The 22,751-nt window shown below is 42.2% G+C and overlaps 1 protein-coding gene across 1 annotated transcript in view; it reads right to left on the reverse strand.

Moving 5' to 3' along the window:
• LOC145398283 (dipeptidase 2-like) overlaps positions 1-22,751 on the reverse strand; it is a 105,935-nt gene that overhangs the window by 50,718 nt on the left and 32,466 nt on the right. The window contains exons 3-5 of the mRNA XM_080271179.1: positions 16,303-16,459; positions 9,624-9,756; positions 2,678-2,828 (exon numbers count right to left, since the gene is read on the reverse strand). Of these exons, the coding sequence (XP_080127305.1) occupies positions 2,678-2,828; positions 9,624-9,756; positions 16,303-16,459 (441 nt within the window). The remainder of the gene's footprint in view (positions 1-2,677; positions 2,829-9,623; positions 9,757-16,302; positions 16,460-22,751) is intronic.

Genomic DNA, 22,751 nt, shown 5'->3' on the forward strand with positions numbered 1-22,751 from the left:
AAAATATTTAAGCTAAAATATTTACTATCTCACGTATTCTCTCTCTCACATACACTTACTCAGACACACACACACACACACACACACACACACACACACACACACACACACACACATACTTGCACGCGCAAGCAATCGACATAACATGAAAGTGAAAAACAACTCATACCTCGCACGTGTCACTTTCACAGTGCTTTAAATCGGTTTCATAGTAAAGCAAGTCAAATGAAGCCCTCGGTACATTCCTTTGGAAAGATGGGATTCCAAGGAGTTTCTTCGGTCTCATGAGTAAATATATACCGGTAGGTAAAAACAAAGTTCATTATATGTATCAACTACCTGCTGAAAGAGCCTCTTCTCTATCTCATATAGTAGAAAAGCTAATAGCATCTGGAAACCATCGCTTCATGTCGGGCCGGGCCGGGTCGTGTCGGTCAGCTCATTTCCCAGCTGAACGTAAACCTGTTTCGCTATGCTCGCTTGCTTTGCTCGTAATCAGGCAAGTGATTATTCTGGCTATGACGACAACAATAACCGACTTTGCTCGCTCGAACATATTCCATATTTTCAAGTGTGCAAACAGTCCAGCTCTAAATATACTCAAACTCACTTGGAAACTGGCTAAGACAAAACAGAGTGACTGCCTCACTAACCAAATCAATCATTACTCTCTTCTCTCCAGACGGATACAAATCTCAAACTCTCCCGTATGTTTCTTTCTTCAACCAACTACTTCCACTGAAACGTCACCCCCAAATCCTAGACCTTATTTTGAACACACATATGAACTTTTCTCAGCATACAGTTAACATCGATGAAAAGGCATCTCGTAAATTCGATGCCTTGGAGACATTCACAAATACTACTTTTGGACAACTGAAAGAATCGTAGAAAACCGTTTACAAACAGTTCATTAGAAGAATTATAAACTACGCCAGCCGTTGCCAGGCCCCCACGTTAGCCAACACCAACATGGATGAGGTAAAACAAATAAAACTAGAAAATATGCCTTAAGAATAGTTACAGGATACACAAAGGCACAAGTACAGATCACCTACACCAACAAACAAAAATAACTCTAATCAAAGATCGAATGATTAAGAGAGACACATTTCATTGTTCCAGCTCAAGACCTTCATGCTGCATCACCCCCTTCCAAAAACAAACAAGACACAAAGAGTATCTAAACACTCCACAACAACATCATCCACCTCATATATCCAACACTACATTTCTCAAACACATAAACAGAATGCAACCTCAGTCATCCAGAACTTCCAGCCAAACAACATCCTTCATAAACCAGGACCAGAAAGTCCTTCAGCATAACCTCAACAAAAGGCCTCTGGGAGTGACCAGTCCAAGTCGCGATTTCCTGCAGTACACTACTTTCACAATGAGACGAGCCTGGGGTGCCAACAACAACAACAAGGGTAGACGACAATAACTTCATTTAAGTTACAGCAAAAGACCTATGCATATCAGTGGAAAATTTATGAAAAATTACTGTCATACCTATGTGTCTTTTTGTGAATTTTGCTACGAAATTGCTGATACCCAAAAGGTTAATATACTGGAATATATAGGAAAAGTAAGGTTACAGCAGATATACGCACTCTGTTGGACAGTTTAAGAAAAAATAATATATGTTTGTTTTTCAAAATCTGCCAAAATCCCCGGTGAGGAGTAAAAATAAGAATGTCATAATGAGCACAGATTTTGAGTTGAGTGCAACTTGCCATGCTTTGACATGAATCGCCAGAGCTCCTTAAATGACCTGTACTGAGGCATAAGTTTTAAAGAAATAGATAATTTCAAAGTGAGCGTTAATATTAGGCAAGGAGGACCGCGTTATTCCTTTCACTATAATAATAATAAATAATGTTTATTTACTCGAACTTCTTGCACTGTTTTGGTGTCGTCGCCTGTAAGTTCAAACTTTAAACCTGAGAAACAATATGACGTTGTAGGGTTGGTATGTTCAACGATATTATTGGTACACTGAACAACAAGGTCCGATGAAGCAAGTAAGTTGTATCGTGGTATGGTGCAGTCAAAGAATGAAAATTAATGCTCTGTCAAATTCATGAGACGACGGGAGTAAGGGCAGGTTTCTGAGTCACTTCATGCACAGCTTAACTACATCGGTGCCCCAAATGATTAGTACTGATGCAAAATATCACGAACCCTTTCGCAGGCGTCATTCTGTTGTTGGGTTGCGAGCTCCCAAACCAAGTTGTAAAATGTGAAAACATTTACTGCCGTGGAAAAAAAAAGTTCATCTTATATTTCATCTGTTTCTCTCATTTTCCTCTGCTAATCGATGATCCTAAGCTGATGGAGGTTTGGTGTGTTTCTTTGACCACAGATAATTCTCCCTCATACGATGGTAGTGGATGCAAAGAGACAGGTATGGCCACAGTGTAAAGCCGACGCAACGGAATTAAAGGTGAATATTTTTTTTCAGGACTGCACCAGTAGGACCATGGAAAATGCTATCAAACTAAAACGTTAGAGAAGAATGGAAGGAAGGCAAGGAGCATCAACAGTGAAATCCAAGTTTGATAAGACAGCAAGCATTAATGCCTGTCGGAACGAATGGCAACAACTGTAAAACCAGCCGTTACGACTAACATCACAGAATGACAGTCTTAGTGCCAGAGACTGAACCACTCACCAGGGTGTGTGACAGTCGTGGGTGAGGGTGATGTATCTAACTCCCAGGTCATACAGTGACCTCAGCACCCCCATGCTGCCGGCCAGCCCGTGACCTCCCTCCACCCCCACCAGGCTGGCCACTGTCCCGCGCTCAAACAACGCCACCACCTCTGAAACACAACAAAGCGTTAATTATTATTTTGTACTTCACAGCAAAAGGAGATAAAAGCTGCATGAGTTTCTCCATGTAGGTCAATTGACTGATGGATGGTATGAGTTAAGAGATTGAGTATGTCAATGGTTGATCTTTCGTGGCGAAAACCGTATTGTCTATCACTAATTAAGTTGTTGGAATAAAGATGTTTAACAATATGCTTATTAATTAAAGTTTCAAATGCCTTACCAAGAGAAGATGTGACAGCTATTGATCTATAATCAGAGGGGTCAGACGAACTTCCTTTCTTTGGAATTGGGTGGATATTGGCTTCTTTTCATGAATTTGGGAATGAAGAAGTACATATGCAGAGTCTGAATAATTTAGGTAGAACAGAGGCAAGCTCAAGGGAACACTTTTTCAAAACAATTGACGGAATTCCATCTGGGCCTAGAGCTTTGTTGGTAGGTAAATTGTCTAGGATGGATTTTACATATCTTGTCTGTATTTTATGTGAGGCAATTTTGGGAGAGTCATATTCTAGTACTGGAACATTCTGGCTGGCATCGTCTATGGTGGAATTTCTGGCAAATGTTGTGGCAAAATATTGGCTTTCCCACACGGGTCATTTGTAATGTTGGCATCTGAAGAAAGTGGGGGAATGGATGATGATTTGTTAAAGTTATTAATGAAAGAATGAAGAGTTGACCAGAATATTCTATTGTCATTAGGGTTGTTAAGTAATCCCTCCAATATCCGATGTAATAGGGCCATAGGCAGGTCCGGATAGTGGCCCTGTCCGGATATTGGGCCCCAGCTTATGGACTTGTACTTATGGACCCTAACTCAGAGAAACACCTATACAACTCCCTCTGGACATGCATAGCACCTATTTAAGACCCAAATCACACCAATAAGGCACATAAATGACTGAAATAAATGCAAAAGAACCATAAAATGAGGGTTTAGAGGTAGGTTCATACAATATTAAACATTCTGGTTACTGGCTCCTGGACTGGTACTTATGGACCCTAACCTAGCCTAACTCAGAAAAACACCTTCCTACTGCACATGCATAGCTCCTAACACCCTATTCACACCAATAAAGGACATTAAAGAGTGAAATGAGGTGTTTGAGGTAAGTATAGTATGGAAAAAAGTACAGTACGAAACATTCTGCCTACTTACAGGAAGTCCATGGCCATCTCGATGAATAACCGCCTCCTCTCGGACTCTGACAGTAAGAAGGATTTCCTGAAGCACTTCCAGTACACTGTTCATGAAGTCTTGCACTGAACTTAGTCAATCACACTCAGAAGTCAGTTCTCTTCACAGTGCGCACTCTTGTCTTACTTATGCTCCATTGTAACTTACTAAGTGTTGCGCTCTGCACTTTAACTTTTCCCACTCTTCTAACCATTTTCTAAAGCAAAAACACACAAGTCTATTTACATTAAATTTTGTTCCAAATTGGTCTTTTCACTCGCAACTGTAAATCCTTAACACAACACACTGTTTTTTTCACTGCCCAACACTGTAAATTCCCGTGTGGTCTAGTGGAGAAGTTCTTGCTGTTTAATCACTGTCAGAGTCCGAGAGTATCACTGGCATGTGACCTAGGGGTGCGTCGCTGGGTCGTGGTGATGGCGTACCCACTGCAGACGACTCTGAAGACAGATGCAAACTCACGTCGAGCGGTGACTCCACCGTGGCTGATGTGCTGGGCTGTGGCTCAGAGCATGAGGGCCTGTCTTGGGGAGACAACGGAGTGGAGCCAGGGCTGGGCACAGTGGAGGTCACGGGCCTGAAAAAACTGTCAATTGTTGATTGATGCAAGGACCGACGATTCTGACAATTGATGATGTGCTGCCTGAAAGCACGCACTTCCTCCACAAGTCCCAAGGACCCCATCTCCCTGTCGCAGTCCGGGTGTTCCAGGTAGTCAAGAACGAACTCTAGGTGTTCCCGGAGTATGCTCAGCTTAGGGATGGCTGGAGTAGTGTCATGCTGAGAGGAGTCCACATCATCGTCGCCATCCTTGTCGGAATCTTCAAGCTGGGTACTGACACCTGCAACTGAAGACGCGATCTCGATATCAGACAATGTCTGATACCCAGGATCGCCCTCGTCGTCATCCAACCACTCACGCACATCGTCCACATCAACATCGTCGTCATGCGTATGTAGCCGTGCATGGAAGTCATCCACGTCAAACCCTAGAAAATCGTACTCCACATCCGTTCCGAGAAGCAGATGAGACCAACCATTTTCTAGAGTGTTGACAGGGACTTCCATGCACTGGCCCAGTTGTAGATTGAAGACTTGATGTTGTAGCGGCGAAGGTTTTCCAAAGTCCGCTGGCCTCGCGTGTCCCGTCCCTACCTGCGCTCGTCCTCGTCCTCGAGAACAACCATCACCTCGTCCAGGAACTTCCGGTGGTATAGACGCTTTGTTGCCACGATCACTTCTTGGTCCATTGGTTGGATGAGAGCAGTCGTATTAGGTGGCAGAAACATGCTCCTAATCAAGCCATTCTCAGCCACCAAGTCCTTGTTGCATGGGTGGGCAGGTGCATTGTCGAGGAGAAAGAGGGCCTTTACCTGGTCATGCGGGATTCCCAGTGTCTTCATCTGGTAATTGATGACCTCCTTGACGAAGTGGCGTGGAACCAGTCTTTGAAGATCTGGGCTGTAAACCATGCCTTCAAGGAATGGTACCAGATGACAGGAAGGACATCCATCACCCCACGAAGACATCGAGGCTGCTTTGCATGGCCAACAATAACGGGCTTAAGCCGGTGCATGCTGTTAGCATTGGCACAACACAAAGCAGATATCCATTGCTTGGAGAGCTTGCTGCCAGGTACACGCTTCTCCGTCTCCTCGGCTGGAGTGTTCGTTGACAAAGAGCGATAGAATTAACCAGTTTTGTCAGCATTGTTGACTTGACCGAGAGTGAGGCCCTCCTTGTCGATCAAGCCCTTCACCTTGTGCTGAAACTCGTCAACTCCATCCTCGTTAGCATCCAAAGCTTCGCCATGAGCTTTACGGTTGGTAAGGCCATGCCGTAACTTGAACACGAAGAGCCAACCCTCGGATGCCTTGAAGTCTAGGGCGTCGTGAAGCCTGGCGAACTTCTCAGCAGCAGCCTTCAGCTCCGTTCCACGTACCATCACACCAGCAGCACGTTGCTGTCAATACCAAATCAATGTGGAGCGGTTGATTTCAGCAAACTTGGGAGTAAACATCACCTTCCTCTCCACGTTGCATTTGCTTCTCGATGAGAAGTCAACCATGTACTGCATGAGTTTGTCTTGGGATCTCTTGATATCGAACAAAGTAGATCGGGCCAGGTTGAACTTGTGGAGGATGCGGGAAGAAGACCACCCCGCATCTACTTTCTCCAATATCTCCCGTTTCTTCTCCAGAGTCAACACCACTCTCTTCCTCTTCTCAGGCGGCCGGGCCATCATCATACACACTAATAAGAGGCCCGAGAGCAGCAGGAGTACCTGCAGCAGGTAAGGAACCACCACAAAATCGAGCATGTGGGCAGCCATGACAACGAGCGTGCACTCGCGGCGAGAGACAGGCGGAAAATGGGGAGGATGCAGCGGCGCTCTATCGGACGTTGGAGGAATGACGCACCACAACAAAGCTGTCCCACGCTGCTCGCGGCAAGTTCAAATTATGGGCAGGAAAATTTCGTTTTTTTTTTTCGATTTTTTTTGCGGTTTTCGGAACATTCTGGGAATGTTGGATCCCGGGACGATTATGTCCGGTTAGTGGGGATGTTCGGATATTGGGCATTCGGATATTAGAGGGATTACTTTCTGATCCTTGCTTTTGAAGAAAGTTTGATTTAGCTAGATTTATTACAGCTTTTGCATGATTTCTTTAAACTGAGAGAGTGATTCAGATGTTTTTGATTTTAAGTAAGAGTTATATGCTAATGTCTTTTGGGTGGTTGCTCTGGCACAGTTGCCATCAAACCATTTTGGAGAGTTCAGTCTTTTAGTGAACTGTTGACTTGGTATGAATAAATCCATACCAGCTAGTATTAAGTTGCAAATGTGGGACTGGGTAGAACTGGGATCACTGGAGAAGAAAGACTGCCATGGAATGTCAGCAAGATAATTTCTAAATCCATCCCAGTTTGCCCTAAGAAAGTGCCATCGGGTCACCCTGAGAGTATAAGTTGATCTTGCCCTGTGATCTTGACCATTTTCGTCTTTTGTTCACAGCATGACAGGTTTACTTACTGGATGACCCTCAACCCTCCCACCAAGTTTGACCCAAGTCAGGTAAAAACTATTGTAGTCATAATGTTACCAATCAGACTTAGCGGCCGAACTCTGACATTGCCCTGTGACCATTACCTTTAACTTGTTCACAGAAAAAATAAATAAATAAATAAAACAAAAAAATAAAAATTCTTGCCATGCTGTACACTCCCCTTTTGTTTGTTTTAAATTGGATCAATGCCGTTTAAACTGCTTATGCTAGGTTAACGTTTGACCAAGCACTATGACCTTGACTTCTGACCTATTTTAAAAAGGTTCATCATTGACCATTTATCAACCATTCCATAAAGTCTGGCTAAAAATAGGATGAAACTGAGATTCTTTGTTGACACACACACACACACACACACACACACACACACACACACACACACACACACACTGCTCATAGTATAACACCCAGTCGTTCCATAAGCGTGAGTATAATAATGACACTTTATGGCTGTTACAGTTCCAAAAATGGAACATACGAGCAAACGACAAAGATGAGACTGGAGAAGGGAAACTTATTCTTATAAAAAGGGTAGGGTCACGAGATGGAAGGGTAGTTTGATGTTTGTACTACAGTTGATGAAGCCATGAGTTGAATGTAACCCCGTGGCTTAGTGATTACAGCATGTGAGTTGCGCACCTTACTAGGACTTGTAGCTGCCTACTGTCCATGTAAAATTTGTCCGTAGGATAGATTCCATAGATAATTATTTTTGGTGTCTGGCTGGTCATAGAGTGTTCTGTGATAACCTGGAGTAAGTTCATGTTTTTTTCTTAAGTAGAAATGCACAGGAAGATCATTAAAAATAACTGAAGTAAATTGTATATCTATCTATCTATTGCCAGACGCCTCAATCCCGTTTGGGGTGGCCACAAACAAATCGCCTCCAAGTCGCCCTGTCCCCCGCCATTTCACTGCCCTGCTTCCAATTCACACCCCCCTCTCTCGTATACCTCTCCACCCCATCCGTCCATCTCATCCTCGGCCTCCCCCTCCCTCTTCCCCCCTCCACCTCACTCACATACACTCTCTTCGTCAGTCTTTCACCCTCCATCCTCTCCACATGGCCAAACCACCTCAGTGTGTTCCTCATAACGCTTCCTATCACATCCACATCCACACCACAACGCTCCTTTATATCCTCATTCGTCAGCCTGTCTCTCCATGTGACTCCACAGGCTCCTCTTAAATAACTCATTTCTACTGCTCTCACTCTTCACTTGTGTCCTTCCAACAACGTCCAAGCTTCACTTCCATACGTTAGAGTTGGTATCACAATACAGTCATGTAGTAACTTTTTCACTTCCATGCTCACTTCCCTGTTTCTTATCACTGCCTTCAAAGAACCAGCAACCTTTCTTCCCTGCTGTACCCTTTCAAGCACTTCACCCTCCAAACCTCCATCCTTACTCATCACACTACCCAAGTACTTAAACGTACTCACATTTTCCAATTCCTCACCATCCAACCTCGCTGTCCATTCACTGACTTCACCTCTCTCAAAGACCATCACTTTACTCTTCCCTACATTCACCTTTAGATTTCGTTTCTTACACACTCTCCCAAACTTATCCACCAAGCCTTGCAGCTCCCCTTCGTCTTCACTCAACAACACAGTATCATCTGCAAACAACAGTACAGGGAGTTTCCAAACACTATCCTCTCTCACCAGGGCCACTCCAACATCCACTACCCTACCTTGTACCTCTTTTAATACCCCATCCATGTATATGCGATGCTAATTTAGCTTACCATCCCAATGGTTTAAATACTTCCAGATTATAAAAACTATAGTTACCTCTTATTTTCATAATGATGATTTTTTTCTCCTACTATCAGACTCACCTTCCCTGTATTATCGGATAATTCTTCAGACATAATCTCTTTCTTCGATTGTCTTTATTTTATTTTTAGCTTCTGATCTGCCGTATCATTCTTTGTCCTCTTACATCCTTCAGCTCCAACATCCTGCAGCCTCTCATCTTCTCAGCTGCCTCCTCCACCCTCTCTCGTCCAATACACATACTCAAATTCTCGGTGTCTCCCTCATATGCCCCCTATCCCTGTGTTTGACTACTGACAGCAGTTGAGTGAACTACGACACACGGACGCTGGTGAGGTCTGCTGTATGGCGCACTTTTGCCATTTTGCCCCACACTATCAGACTCCACTCACTACCTTCAAATTGGCTCTCTCTTGTATTTTGTTTTTCTCTTGGAAGGAACAGTTATCGCGGGGTCGTGGCCTTTGGTTCCTTCTTCCTAGCATTAAAAAAAATAAAAATAAAAACCTCTATGATAGCTAACCTAGAGAGTGTTGAGACAATAGGATCGATAAACCAACCAAATCTATATCGGCCAAACCTTGCTAAGCCAGTAGGACCCTGATCACAACTCCCCATACCACTCTGTCCTGCTGTCTCCTTCCCAATCCTTTCTGCTTGTCTGTCTGCTTCCCCCATCTTCTCCTCATGCCTACTGGTTCCTCAGCACCTGCTTCTCTGCTCACTGGCTCACCTGTTGATGATCGTGCTAAAGCAGTGTTGCCAGCGCTGGCCGCCACCATTCTCTTGACAACATCCACCTGCTCCAGCAGCACCTGCACCGTGTTCAGGTACTGAGCCTCGCATGGTACTCGCACCGACCAGAACTGTGAATAACATGATAAATGGTATGACACGCCACTTCAGTATATGTGCAGTGCGGATAATATGCACAGTACCCACACTGATCGGAACTGGGCTTAATGAGAACAACAGGATAAATGGTATAAGAGGCCATCTCAGTAAATGTACAGTACAGTGTGGGGTAACATACAGTATGCTGTGCTCATCTACCAGCACTGAGGGGAACATGATGCATGGTAAGAGAGGTCACAGTGTGGGTAGTATGCTGTATCTGGCACTTACACTGACCATAAATGAGAGTAACACAATACATCATATGTACAGACAGCACAGTACATGTATACTGACGTTAATTAATACGGTGTAATTTGCACTGGGCTAAACTGTAGTAAATCAATATCAGAGGGACATAACATATGACAAACTATCCAATGTCTACATTGCTCACGAGGACAAATGTGTGGCAGCAGCAAATGGCACAGTTTACACATATTATACATTGTCTTTGATGCACACAGAGTATTTTGTTGCTTCCAGCAAACAGTGCAGTGTCTCTGGTATGTAATGTCGCTCATAAGTGTTGCTTATTGTTAAAATGTTTCATTTCCATTACATGACAAAATGCTATGCAAATTGTCTTGCATTCACCATCATTGCACAAATATGGATCAGGTACTGCCTTTTAGCATTAGGTAAATGAAAGAAACTAACTACACACGTAATTAATCTATTCCTGAAAGATAAACTTGTGTACATCCAAACAGCAAGATTAGAGCAAGAAAATTTATTAAGTGGATGTCAGCTGCCTTCTCACTATTAGCAGAATATAAGTAGCAAAACGGTGGCAATCTGCAAATGACGTAAGACCAAAGACGGTTTGACGGAGACTGACAGAGCAATAGGTTCATGGGAGCAAGATGAGCTACTCACAGTATCGCTGCATAGGAGACGAAAACACCAGCAAGCGAAAATGGTTTGAAGTTGAGTTCTTTTTCGTTGTCTTATCTCCAGTTTTTTTTCCCGACCATCTCGACAATTTCATTATTTCAGCAGATGTATGAAATGCCAGTGACTGATGAGCATTAAATAATTAAATCGTCTTTTAAGGATTGCACTCAGGTTTTCAAATCTCGGAAAAAAGGATGTACAATAAATAGTTTATGTCTGCTGGAGTACCCATTATTGTGCGTGGGTAACACAGCCGGGGCACTACAAATCACATTTCACCTTAATGCATGTAGTAAGTTAATACTGAAAAGGTAAACTCATGTTCAAATAAAATGTTCAAATTCTTTTCTCTAGAGATCAAAGGTGCAAGGTTCAGCTGAGAACTGTCACTTATCAGTGGGTAAGCAGTGCAATGTTAGCATGAAATAATGATGTTATGTTTTAACAATACTCAGTAGCCTTTGTCAAGTCCCAGTAATGAAACATGCCCGTACTGGATAATCCAGGTTGCGGTTAAATGGGAATTATTATTGATAAGCTGGTTCAGTATAATACCCATGAGCGGGCACCCTTGCCTGATGGAGAACAACAGCAGACGTCTTGCCTACAAACCATGAAAAACACCTTTTTTCTCGCAACACCTACAGTTTGGATGACAACTATATGCGTCACAAAACAGGTGCTCGGAGCAGCTCACATGGTGGCTATAGCCACTTTGCGTTTCCTGCCAAAGTCTGAATTATTGCCTGTTTTCTATGATGGCCGATATGTGTGACGGAGGCTTCTAGAAGGCAAGTTTCCTGCTTACCATGGTAGCGTTCACGAAGTTTGCATCCCGCTGCAAGTGGCCGTCCGATGCCTGCCAACTCCACCGCTGCCAAGCGTCCCACTTGTCCAGGGAAGGGGTTCAGTGACAGTACGATTGGCAGGGTGTTAAAAATGGTGATAGACGAGACATCTGAGAACAGGACTTATCAGGTGGAGAGTGACGTGCCCTGGCCTCCCTCACATGCCTTCTTCCTCAGCTTCAAGCCTCCAGTTTAGAGTGAATATGACGATCCCCTATTGCCTGCTAACAATCCCCCAGTATATATATATATATATATATATATATATATATATATATATATATATATATATATATATATATATATATATCCATTGAGAGTAAACGTAGAAAAGAGTAAAGTGACGGTTATTAAGAGAGAAGGTGACTCCAAGTGTGGTGCTACAGTGAATGGAGAGAGACTGGAATTGGTGAGAGAGGTCAAATACCTGAGTACAGTGACAGAATAGAGAGAAAAATGGGCAAAAGAAGTGGAAAGTAGAGTGACACAAGGAGGGAAAGTAGCTGGTGTTATGAAGACCTTGATGAGAAACAGAGGCTTGAGTGTTGCAGCTGCAGGAGGCGTACATGAAGGAGTGTTAGTGCCAACTTTAACATACGGATGTGAGACTATGGTGTGGCATGAAAATGAAAAGTCAAGAGTGAGAGCAGTGTACTCTAAGGAATGTATGTAGAGTACAGCGAGTGGATAGGATACGAAATAATGTGATACTTGTAAGATGACGAGTGATGAAGTCTGTGAACACCAGAAACGGAGAGAGTGTGCTGAGATGGTATGGTCATGTGGAGAGAATTGAAACAAAAGAGTTGTGAAAAAGGTATTTCTGAGCAAATTTGAAGGAGGTAGGAGGCGAGGTAGGCCAAGGAGAAGGTGGAGGGATATGGTGGATGGGTGTGTGAGGAAGAGAGGTATGGAAGTCGGTGAGACTTGGAGACTGACAAGAGATCGAGCTGGCTGGATGAATGTTGTGAGAAGAAGTGCATGATCAGGGATTTGGCACCCCTTTTTAATGTGACAGCGTCCGGGTTCGCTCTGTCGGATACGTTTTTGTGAAGCTACAGAATCTGGTGAATGCTTTTGGCGTATCAGATAGAGCCAGGAATCCGGGGGCTTGACTGATGAGGGAATAGAATCGTGACCCACTGGTCTGGGCAAACGTGGACTGTCTGGACGTTGCTACTCCTCACCTTGTCCTAGGGTGGGAAAGGAGGTCCGGATGATGATGATATATGTTTATATATCTGTCTATCTATCTGTCTATCTTTCTATTTATGTATGTATCTATATCTCTCTATCTATCTCTATATATTATCATCAACCTGTAACATTCCACACCACGACAGGCCTCTCCCAAACGTTTCCACTCATCCCGGTCTTGTGCTATTTCTTTCCAATTCAGAACCCAAAGACCTCTACCGATGTTCTGTCTTCATCGCTTGCTCTTTGTTTTATGCGTGGGACTTTGTATCTCCTAATGGATTTTTTTTTATTTCATTACACCACCTAATGTTAAGTCTTGCTCTTGTTCCTTTAGAATCAGGTATTGCCCAACCTGTTGCTTACTTTATCCATCTGTTGTTGTGTCCCTTAAAAATATGGCACGCCCTCTGGCATTTTTTTTTTATTACGCCCACTGTTAACCTCCGTTTCCTAATCAAAACTGATTCTTTCCAGTCTCTTCAAATGATCTTTTCATACCACGCTGGGTACTTCTTAGCTTCCTTTCCAGGGGCTTGGTCACTGACCATGTCACTGAGCCATATGTCGTTCCGGGTGGAACACCATGATTAAAAACTTTTTATACAGTGGGAGGAGACCCCGTTCGTATGCTGCTTTGTCCACCGAATGCTCTCCAATACACCTTCATACATCTACTTATTTCAGGTTCGAATGACGAACTAGTCTGTAAAAGTTGTCTTAGGCATAATATTCATCAGCTAATCATAAAACTTCATCATGGATGCTGTTGTCTACCTAACTCACTAAAGAGAAAGATGTCATCTGCAAATCTCTGGTGACTCAGATAATCATCAATGTTAATCCCCTTACTATTCTGCCTAAGCTTTCTACATACTGCTACTATGCATGCAGTAAACAATTTTGGTGATATAGTATGGCCATTTCTTACTACTTTTTTATTGGTGTTTCTTCAGTATCTCTAAGGAGCTTATAGGCTGCTGTTTCATCTCTGTATATGGCTTCCAGTGTTCTACACTAGATCTTATCTACACCCTGTCAACGCATTGGCCTCAATACCATTGTTGTTTCTACTGAACCATTTTTTTTTTTTAACCAACGCACGCCGTGCATAAAGGTTTCCTGTACTCAAGTTCTTCATTTGTTTTATTTATTGAATGTATGTGGTCGAGTTTCCAACTTACCGAGCTGGTAGTGATTTACTTCGCTGCGCTTACTTGCTAAACACATCAGTGTTCTATAACTTAAACTAACACACCCATTATGACCGAGATGAAAGGTCATCTTGGAACATATGACTGTAAACTTGCTTTTTGGCGACAGTATACGTGAAAAATACCGACAGTACATTGACAGTGAGGCTTCATACAGGAAGATAATGATTATATATGCAAAAATGCTATTGAATATTAAATAAAAAATCAAACATTTTCGTCATCATATAACCTAGTCATCGCATATATCTATATATCTATAGTATATACCTGCAAAGAGGCACATTGCTCAGTTTAATAAGTAAGTAAGCTCCCGAAATTAAATGACAACACTTGTTAATCCACTGATAACTACGACACGTATTGCATTTACTAAATTTACGACTACGCTGTGTCAGTGACGACTAGATTAAATTTCGCTCAGCGATGAATTATTTGTACTCTAGTGTTGCTCATCCATAATGGACAATGAACTATTGTGTTACGCATGAATACTTCAGATCAATGTATCCACAGATTGTTTTTCAACTTTGAGAGATATGATTCTATCCAGTTTTCTTGTATTTTATTGGACATATGTCATAGAGTCATTTTTGAATTAAAAGACAAATATTTATAATACAAATATTCAAACAATCAGGGGAAAAAAAAAGGATTGTGTAATAACGTGGTGGATCAACACTGATCGAATCAGTGCGAATTGCCGTAGATGTAACAGTCGGGATAAATAAAGTCAGTAGAGAACATTGCAAAATAATAATAATAATAATAATAATAACTCAGTGCAACCCATGCGGCCTCCAACTGGTTTAAGATCGTAATATTTTAGTTTGACCTGTGACCTTGCTATCTCACAAATGTTTCTCAAAATTTACTTATCCCTCCTTTTTTTCCTTGGCTAATGTTTAACATTTCCACCAACTTTGGTTCTAATCAGGTCAAAAGTGTTTAGGCTGAATTTGCCGAGTGACCTTAACTTTTGACCCCTCCCTGTGACACTGATCACTGGTGAGTTCTCTCAAAATCGAATTTCTTTATCCATGTTTCAATATGCATTATTCCACAAAGTTTAGTCAACACTGAATAAAAACTATTTTAATTGACCTTGCCTTGTGACCTTGTCTTTTGATGTGTTGTTCTAATATACAACAGGTCAATCGCTTGTGTGATAAGCAAGGCGTTCACCAAGTTTAATCCAAACTCGATTAAAACTTATTTTGTTCAAAAACAGACATACATGTCTAACTTGGATTTTGAACCAATTGCTCTCACAACTATAACCCTCTCGTCGTTACATGTTTATTTTAACCTTTCCACGAAGCTTCGTTAAAAAAAATCCGAACTTTCTGAGTTAATACTGATCTTTGACTAGGCAATTACCCCTTCCATGTGACCTTGTACTCTGGTTGTTATCAGTTTCGGATATGTTGATTTATGCCTAGTATCAAATCCTTCCCCATGTATTAGTAAATCGGATATTGATTAAGTTGACCCTACCTTGTGGCCGATTAATTTGACATATTAAAATAACAATTGATATACTTCTTGGCTAACCCTTAACTCATCCAGCAAACAGAGTTAACACACACACACACATATATATATATATATATATATATATATATATATATATATATATATATATATATCATCAGCCGTTTGAGTATCCACTGCAGGACCGGCCTATCCCGACCGAAGTCGGGACGATACAGCCAATTTATCTCTACCAAGTGGCTTAGGCTGTCTGGTAGAGATTGTATGTAGGGTGAGAAGTGCTTGTAAGTTTAATTGTAGTGGCTTTGGATGTGTGTGTAGTCCGTGAACCAAGTGTAATCGGCCCGCACAAGCTGACTGGGTGCAAGCATACTTTACAGTAAGTGACACTGGTTCAACTACAGCACCCCTTGTGTCCGCCAATGCAGTACGTGGCCGGGTGAACACTCCCAAAGTTTATTACCCTGGCGGGACGCGAACCCTGGCCCACCCATGTACGAAACGCACACTCTAACACTGTACCACAGAGGCTCCATATATATATATATATATATATATATATATATATATATATATATATATATATATATATATATATAAAACACCCACTATCGCTTTGAGAGCATGGTCGCAATAATTGAGGCAGCTTAAAAAAAAAAAGTATGCATAATGAGTTGATTATGTCTACGCCACGCCAGTAGTGTATATTGCAGTGTGATGTGTCAAAGCGGCTTGCTGTATATTGCAGTGTGACCCATCAAGGTGCTTCCTGTATACTGCAGTGTGACCCACCATGAAAGCTTGCCGTACATCGCAATTTGAGCCACTACGGTGGGGACTCAAGTAAGCCACATCCGGCAGGACTCACCTGGGCGGCCACTTGGCCTTTTCGAAGCCGTGGCAGATCAGTATGCGAGGAGGGAGTGGTTCGCCAGGGGTCCTCGTTGGTCAGGTCTCTGGACAGGTTGAAGGACTCAAGTTTGTTGTGAAGCAGCTGGCGAAGGTTCCACGGAAGGTCGTTGTGGCTGACGGGGAAAGCAGAGATTACATAACAGCGGACTGGCAGTCTTATAAACTAATAAACTGAGCTTCTCACTACAACATTAACCACGGAGTATATTTACAATTTATGGCAGCAATACCTAGCAACATTGTATCAAATTCACTTGCGTTAGTGTCATAAATTATCATGAATAAAAAACTGGCATTTGCATTTACTCAGCGCGCTAGTACATTACGCTCCACCATGCCATAAAATAAATGCTGAAGAATAGAAATAACTACTAAATATAGATGCTGATCCTTCAGTTGCTACTGATTCTGAGCGAGAGAGAGAGAGAGAGAGAGAGAGAGACGAAAAAGTTATTCATTGGTCTCTCTCTCTCTCTCTCTCTCTCTCTCTCTCTCTCTCTCTCTCTCTCTCTCTCTCTCTCTCTCTCTCTCTCTCTCTCTCTCACACACACACACACACACACACACACACACACACACACACACACACACACACACACACACACAACACATCCAGTTCTATAATACCCATCAAGAATGAAGTGGTCCAACTCTCTGCTTCTCACTCAAGTTATTTTAGGAGAGAATTTCCTTGAGCTGTATTGTGTGTGCAAATAAACTCAACACTTCCTCGTATGTAAACCTGTATGGACCACATCTTGTTGTAATGCCTTCATCTGTTAAGACCACCAACCGCTCATTTGGATATACATTTACCATTAAACGTTGTAAATGGCTTTCTTGGCTACAAACAATCTATTTGGCTTCTCATTCAGTGCAGTCACTTGAAGGCAGCAGTGCATCATGTGAGGAGACAGTAGGTAATTTGAGAGTAGCAAGTTTCCATTGTTATTATTCCTGAAATGCAAAGTATGATAAAAACGGATCGTGGCTTTCTAAGTCATCGATTTCCTGCCATGTTCAAACATCTTGGTCACCCGTTTCCCTTTTTTTTTGTGTGGGGGGGGGAGGGAGAGGGGTTCATATTCGCAAAACATACTTATTTGTTCTTTCTCGTAAAATAAGTTTGTTTTCCGGGAAAATACGGAAGATATGGACACTGTACAGGCAAAATTTATAGTTACGAAAAGAAATTGTAGGTTTGCCATTTTCGGACATTTGTTCCCGATTTTTCTACCTTGTCGTATCAGTGCTGTCCTGTCTACTTTGTACCCCGCTTGTTCACCTTCATCCACAGCTATGACGTATCATCAAGAGTGCTCGCCATGTTGACAACCTGCTGTATTTGCTCATTTTCTGTCTTCATATTCCTCTTCTTTCCTCCATCATCTTTAAGTTTTTTGTCATTCCATTATTTCTTCACCAGTTCAGTTCCAACCTGGTATTATTTTCCCTTTGACAAATACCCCAGATTCTCTCTCTCTCTGTCTCTGTCTCTCTCTCTGTCTCTGTCTCCCTCTCTATTTTAGGTCTTTTTAAAGGGATTTACGGGATCACACATCTAACCTTGGAAATACACAAATGCTGCGACCCAAAATTCTTTAATCTTCATCACCAGTCATGGCAATTTGCAGAGTAAGTCAGTGTACCGCATCTTTGGGAAGAACGACCTGTATTTCCTGGCCATCTTGAATTACACCTGCACTTTAAAAGAGAGTGAGTGTTGTGTTTTGAGTGGTGTGTGTGTGTGTGTGTGTGTGTGTGTGTGTGTGTGTGTGTGTGTGTGACCGACTCTGGGCATAGGCTTCACATCCTGCTTTCAAGGCCCAGTAGTCCTCCTACGCACCGCACACCTCTGCATGTCACCACTTCGGCGCTAACACCCACCGTCCATACTGAATACATGCTAGGGCTGTCTCATACAGGACTGGTGTATTGGTATTAGCGTGGGTATTTTTACGACATGTCGGAGGGCCTTCTGGTAGATCAGTAAAGTCTGATTTTATGAAATTCAAATCCTTAAACTGTTCCCTGCCTCAGCGGGATTTGAACGTGTGTGTGTGTTAACTAAAAGCTTAAGCAGCATTTATCCTATTTAGACCATACTTGGTGAAGGGGTTGAGAGACAGACTCCACCCCACCTCTTTTTTAGAAGAACGGGGCAAACCTCAGAGTTATTAGGCTAGGTTAATTTTTGGCCTAGCACAATGAACTTACAAATATTTTATAAAGTTTTTAAAAACTTGAGGGAAGGGTTGGCAAGACTGTAAGAATGATTCAGATCTGAGAACAATCAGTTACTGATTAAAGTCACTGTGCTAGATCAAATTTTAATGCATGATTATTTTTCTTCAAAAAATAAATAAAACAGCTTTGTTCCGATTTTGAATATAATGGAAGGTGTGAAAATCACCCAGTGAGTAAACCTAGTGTTGTGAGAACAACTGATCTACTGTCATCACAAGGCAAGGTCAACTTAAGTCGTTTTTACCTAATTTAGACCAAAACACTGTTGAACACTTGAGGATAAAGCAAGATACAAAGGATTTGATTTTGTGAACAACCAATGGAAGACAGAAGTCATAAAGTTCAGAATCCAAGGCCACAGGGCAAGATCAGCTCAGTCAGGGCTGATCTTATTTGTATCAAATTTGGTGTAAGTCATAATCGTCAGGCAGGAACAAAGGGATCCACTATGAGGACACTCAGTCAAAGGTCAAGGCCACAGGGCAAGGCCAAACTTCATCATGTGTTTGTGAATTAACAAATGAACGATAACTGCTTTGGTCTTATTTGCAACAAACACTATGGACCAGCTGAGGATAAGGAACGATGTTGACATTTTTAAAACAATACTTGAAAGGTCAAGATCATAAGGCAATGTCAACATTAAAGAGCTTCTATCAGATGTTTCCTAAACTATGTGAAGGACAACATACTTATGAAATATAAAGAAACTGAGAGGAGCAGACTGTAGCACCAGTCGAACAGGGCAATACTCCTAAGGGGGAGGGAAAGCTGATGACAGGAACCGCCACAGCTCCCAGTTCGTCAGCCCTCAGGGCTAGCTTCTGACCATCCTTCTTTGCTAAATTTATTCAGTGTTTCCTTAACACAGAGAGCAGGCCAACATACTCTCCTATTCCTCTGTCAACAATGAACTACGTGACATAACACATCACACTTCTTATTCTAAATTCAGAAAAAATGGCATTTTCAACACCCAGCCTCTGAGTTTGGATGGGGGGGGGGGTGGCATCAAATCCCCTGCCACTCGCCCCTCTCCCTGTGACGGCCAAGTAAAATCATGGAACTACTGTTTGACTCAGTTTTTCTTCATTTCCACACCATTGTTGTCCTCTCCTCTAATTTACTCTCAGCTGAACACCACCTCTAAACCTCTCACTCTCTTCCTCACTGGGACCCAGCTATCTGAGGTGACTGATAGCACACCCTTCTCTGTATCCACCTACTTTCTCTATACTCACTTCAAAGCCAAGCTGGGTGTTGTGTACGCAACAACATATCTTGCTCTCTTGTTCTGAATCTCGATCCTCGGAATTCTTTACTCTTTGGCTACCGTGTCATTCTGTGACTAAATATACCTGTGCTGTGTATTTTCCCCCAATTCTTCTGACTATGAAGAATATTCTTCTTCTAAGATGGAACACATCCTATTAATTTCTACATTTTCTGAAATCTCCATTATTGGTGATTTCAGTGTTCACCACCAACTTTGCCTCTCCCCTCCTTTCACTGATCCACCTAGTGAACAAGTCTGCATCATTTCTTCTCTTAATGATTTAGAGCAGTTTATACAGCAACCTACCTTTATCCCTGACCTCCTTGGAGAGTTCTAACATTCTTGACTGCTTCCTTTAAACATATCCTTCTGCTTTCGATGTTTATCTTTTCTCTGTTGGACTCCTTGATTCATAGCCTCATTACCATAACCTGTCCTACTACTCCAGTAAGGCCTGTGTACCCTCACAAAAAATGGTGGCTGCGACACTTTGGGGTTGCTGTTTGGGAGGCCCTCAGGCTGTACTTCATTGATTTCCCTGGAATGATTATTGGTTCCATGACCGAGAGCCATCCGAGTGCGCATGACGGAGGTTATTCTCTTAGAAATGGAAACATACATTCCTTTCTCTTATACTGTGATAAATGAAAAAAAAAAAAAAAAAAAAAAAATTGGCTTAACTACTTTTGTTCTAATGCTGCCCACAAGAAGGAGAAGGCCTACAAAAGGTACTGGAAGCAATTAACCCCTGAATCTCACTTATGTCTCTGAACTGTGCTATGCCTGTTCTTTGCTCGGCTAATACCTACCTCTGATTATCATCTCTTTTGTGTCTCTGAACTGTACAAAGTCTGTTCTTCACTCTGCCCAAAACTAATATATTCATGCTACATGCTCTAAAATCTTTGACTCAAAATCTTCCCATTCCTTCTGGCACCTTGCCAAAAACCTTTCTAACAATTTTTCTTCATCATTCTTCCCTCCTCAGTTCCACTCTGATTGCTCTGTAACTGTTTGTTCTACTGAAAAAACACAACAATTAGATGATTCCGCTGTTGTTCCTCTATCACTTCCTTCCTCTGACTTCCGCATGACTGATATTAAAGTTTCTTCAATTAATGTACTTTCTGCCATCGCTGGCCTCAGTACCAAGAAGGCATATGGGCTTGATGAAGTTCTTCCTGTTATCCTAAAGAACTGTGCTTCTATACTTACACCCTGGCAGGAAAACTTTTTTTGTTTTTGTCGGCTTGTACCATTCCTTCTTGTTGAAGTTTTCTCTCATCCAGTCTGTCTCAAAGAAGGGTGACATTCCCAGCTCTCTAGCCACCACCCAATTGCTTTAACATCCTGTATTTCTATAATTTTTGAAATAATTCTAATTGTAAAGCACCTTTCCTGTCATAACGTTTCTGGTCACTATTATGGGTTCCGCCATGGATGCTCCACTGGCGACCTTCTCACTTTCCTTTCCGACTCCTGATCACCCTCCTTTTTGGGACATAGGTGAAAGCTTTGTCACTGGGCTTGACATCTCAAATTTCAAAACTGCCCTCTTATGGTTCCTATCCTATTATCTGTGCCTTCATCAATAGCTTCATTTCTGGTCATTCTCTAACTGCCATCATGGATGGCCACTGTTCTTTTCATAGAGCCCTCAGTATTGGTGCTCCTCAAGGTTCTCTCCAACTCTTCCTTCTATTCATCAATGACATTCTAAGTTGTACATCTAACCCTATCTACTCACATGATGACTCCACCTTCACATGTCCATTTGCTTCTTGCAGGGTCTATCTCAGCAGTTACTTCAACAACATGGGATGAGGCAAAGACACAATGACTGATTTGGCTCATATCTCTGATTGGAGTAAAATTAATGTTGTTATAATGCATCAGAACCTCAGTTTTTATATCTTTTGACCCATTAAAATCTTCCGCAGGAGTATCCTCTAATGTTCTACAAAAACTAACTCAAGTTTGAATCATCATTAAACATACCTGGGGTTTCATTGTCTCCGGACTTATTTTGGATAATCATATTACCTCTCTTGTACAGTCTGCTTCCAAGAAATTAGACGTGCTAAGCCGACTCTATGCCTTCTTTACCCCTACAAAGTTGATGTTATTCAGGGGTTTTATACATCAATGTGTAGAGTACAACTCTCATGTGTGGGGAGGCTCCTCACATATAACTCTTCTCATTGAGGTGTAGAGTCAAAGGCTGTTTGTCTCGTTAACTCTCCTCCTCTTCCTAGTTTCCTTCAACCGGTGTGTCTCTGCTGCACTGTTGCATCTTTGTCTTTTTTCTATCGTTACTTCAATGGTTAGTGCTCCTCCCGTGTAGCAGCAAAGTCTTATACCTTTTCTGTACAGCTCTCTAGAGCAAGAGTCTATCGTTACACACAGTCGTTCATACATGTAACAGGTCAACTCTGGAACTGTCTTACGGTCTGTATTTTCTACTTCCAATGATCTTCAGACTTTTAAACACAGTGTGACTAGGCATCTCAGTATTTTTCTTTTTCTTTTGAAGGAACAATCATCCGGGCTTCTGTCCTTTGGTTCCTTACTCCTTGTATAAAAAAAAACATTACAATACCAATCACTCGGTGGGCAAGATTTCAGGGAAAAGTCCTACATCCTGATCACTGGGTAAAGTCAGTTCAAACATCTCTCTACCCGATTCGTTCCAAGGACTGTGGGAGGGTTCAGGGTTCGCCAACAGTCGATTGAGACACTAATCAGTCCAAGGTTAAGGTCAAAGGATAAATGAAATATTCCCCTCTTAGGGCAGCTGGTGAGCACAGGTGTTGTGATGTGTGTGTGTGTGTGTGTGTGTGTGTGTGTGTGTGTGTGTGTGTGTGTGTGTGTGTGTGTGTGTG

This window comes from Coenobita brevimanus, chromosome 45, assembly GCF_032717465.1.
Source record: "Coenobita brevimanus isolate Jiangsu-jjx chromosome 45, ASM3271746v2, whole genome shotgun sequence".
NCBI classification, from domain to species: domain Eukaryota; kingdom Metazoa; phylum Arthropoda; class Malacostraca; order Decapoda; family Coenobitidae; genus Coenobita; species Coenobita brevimanus.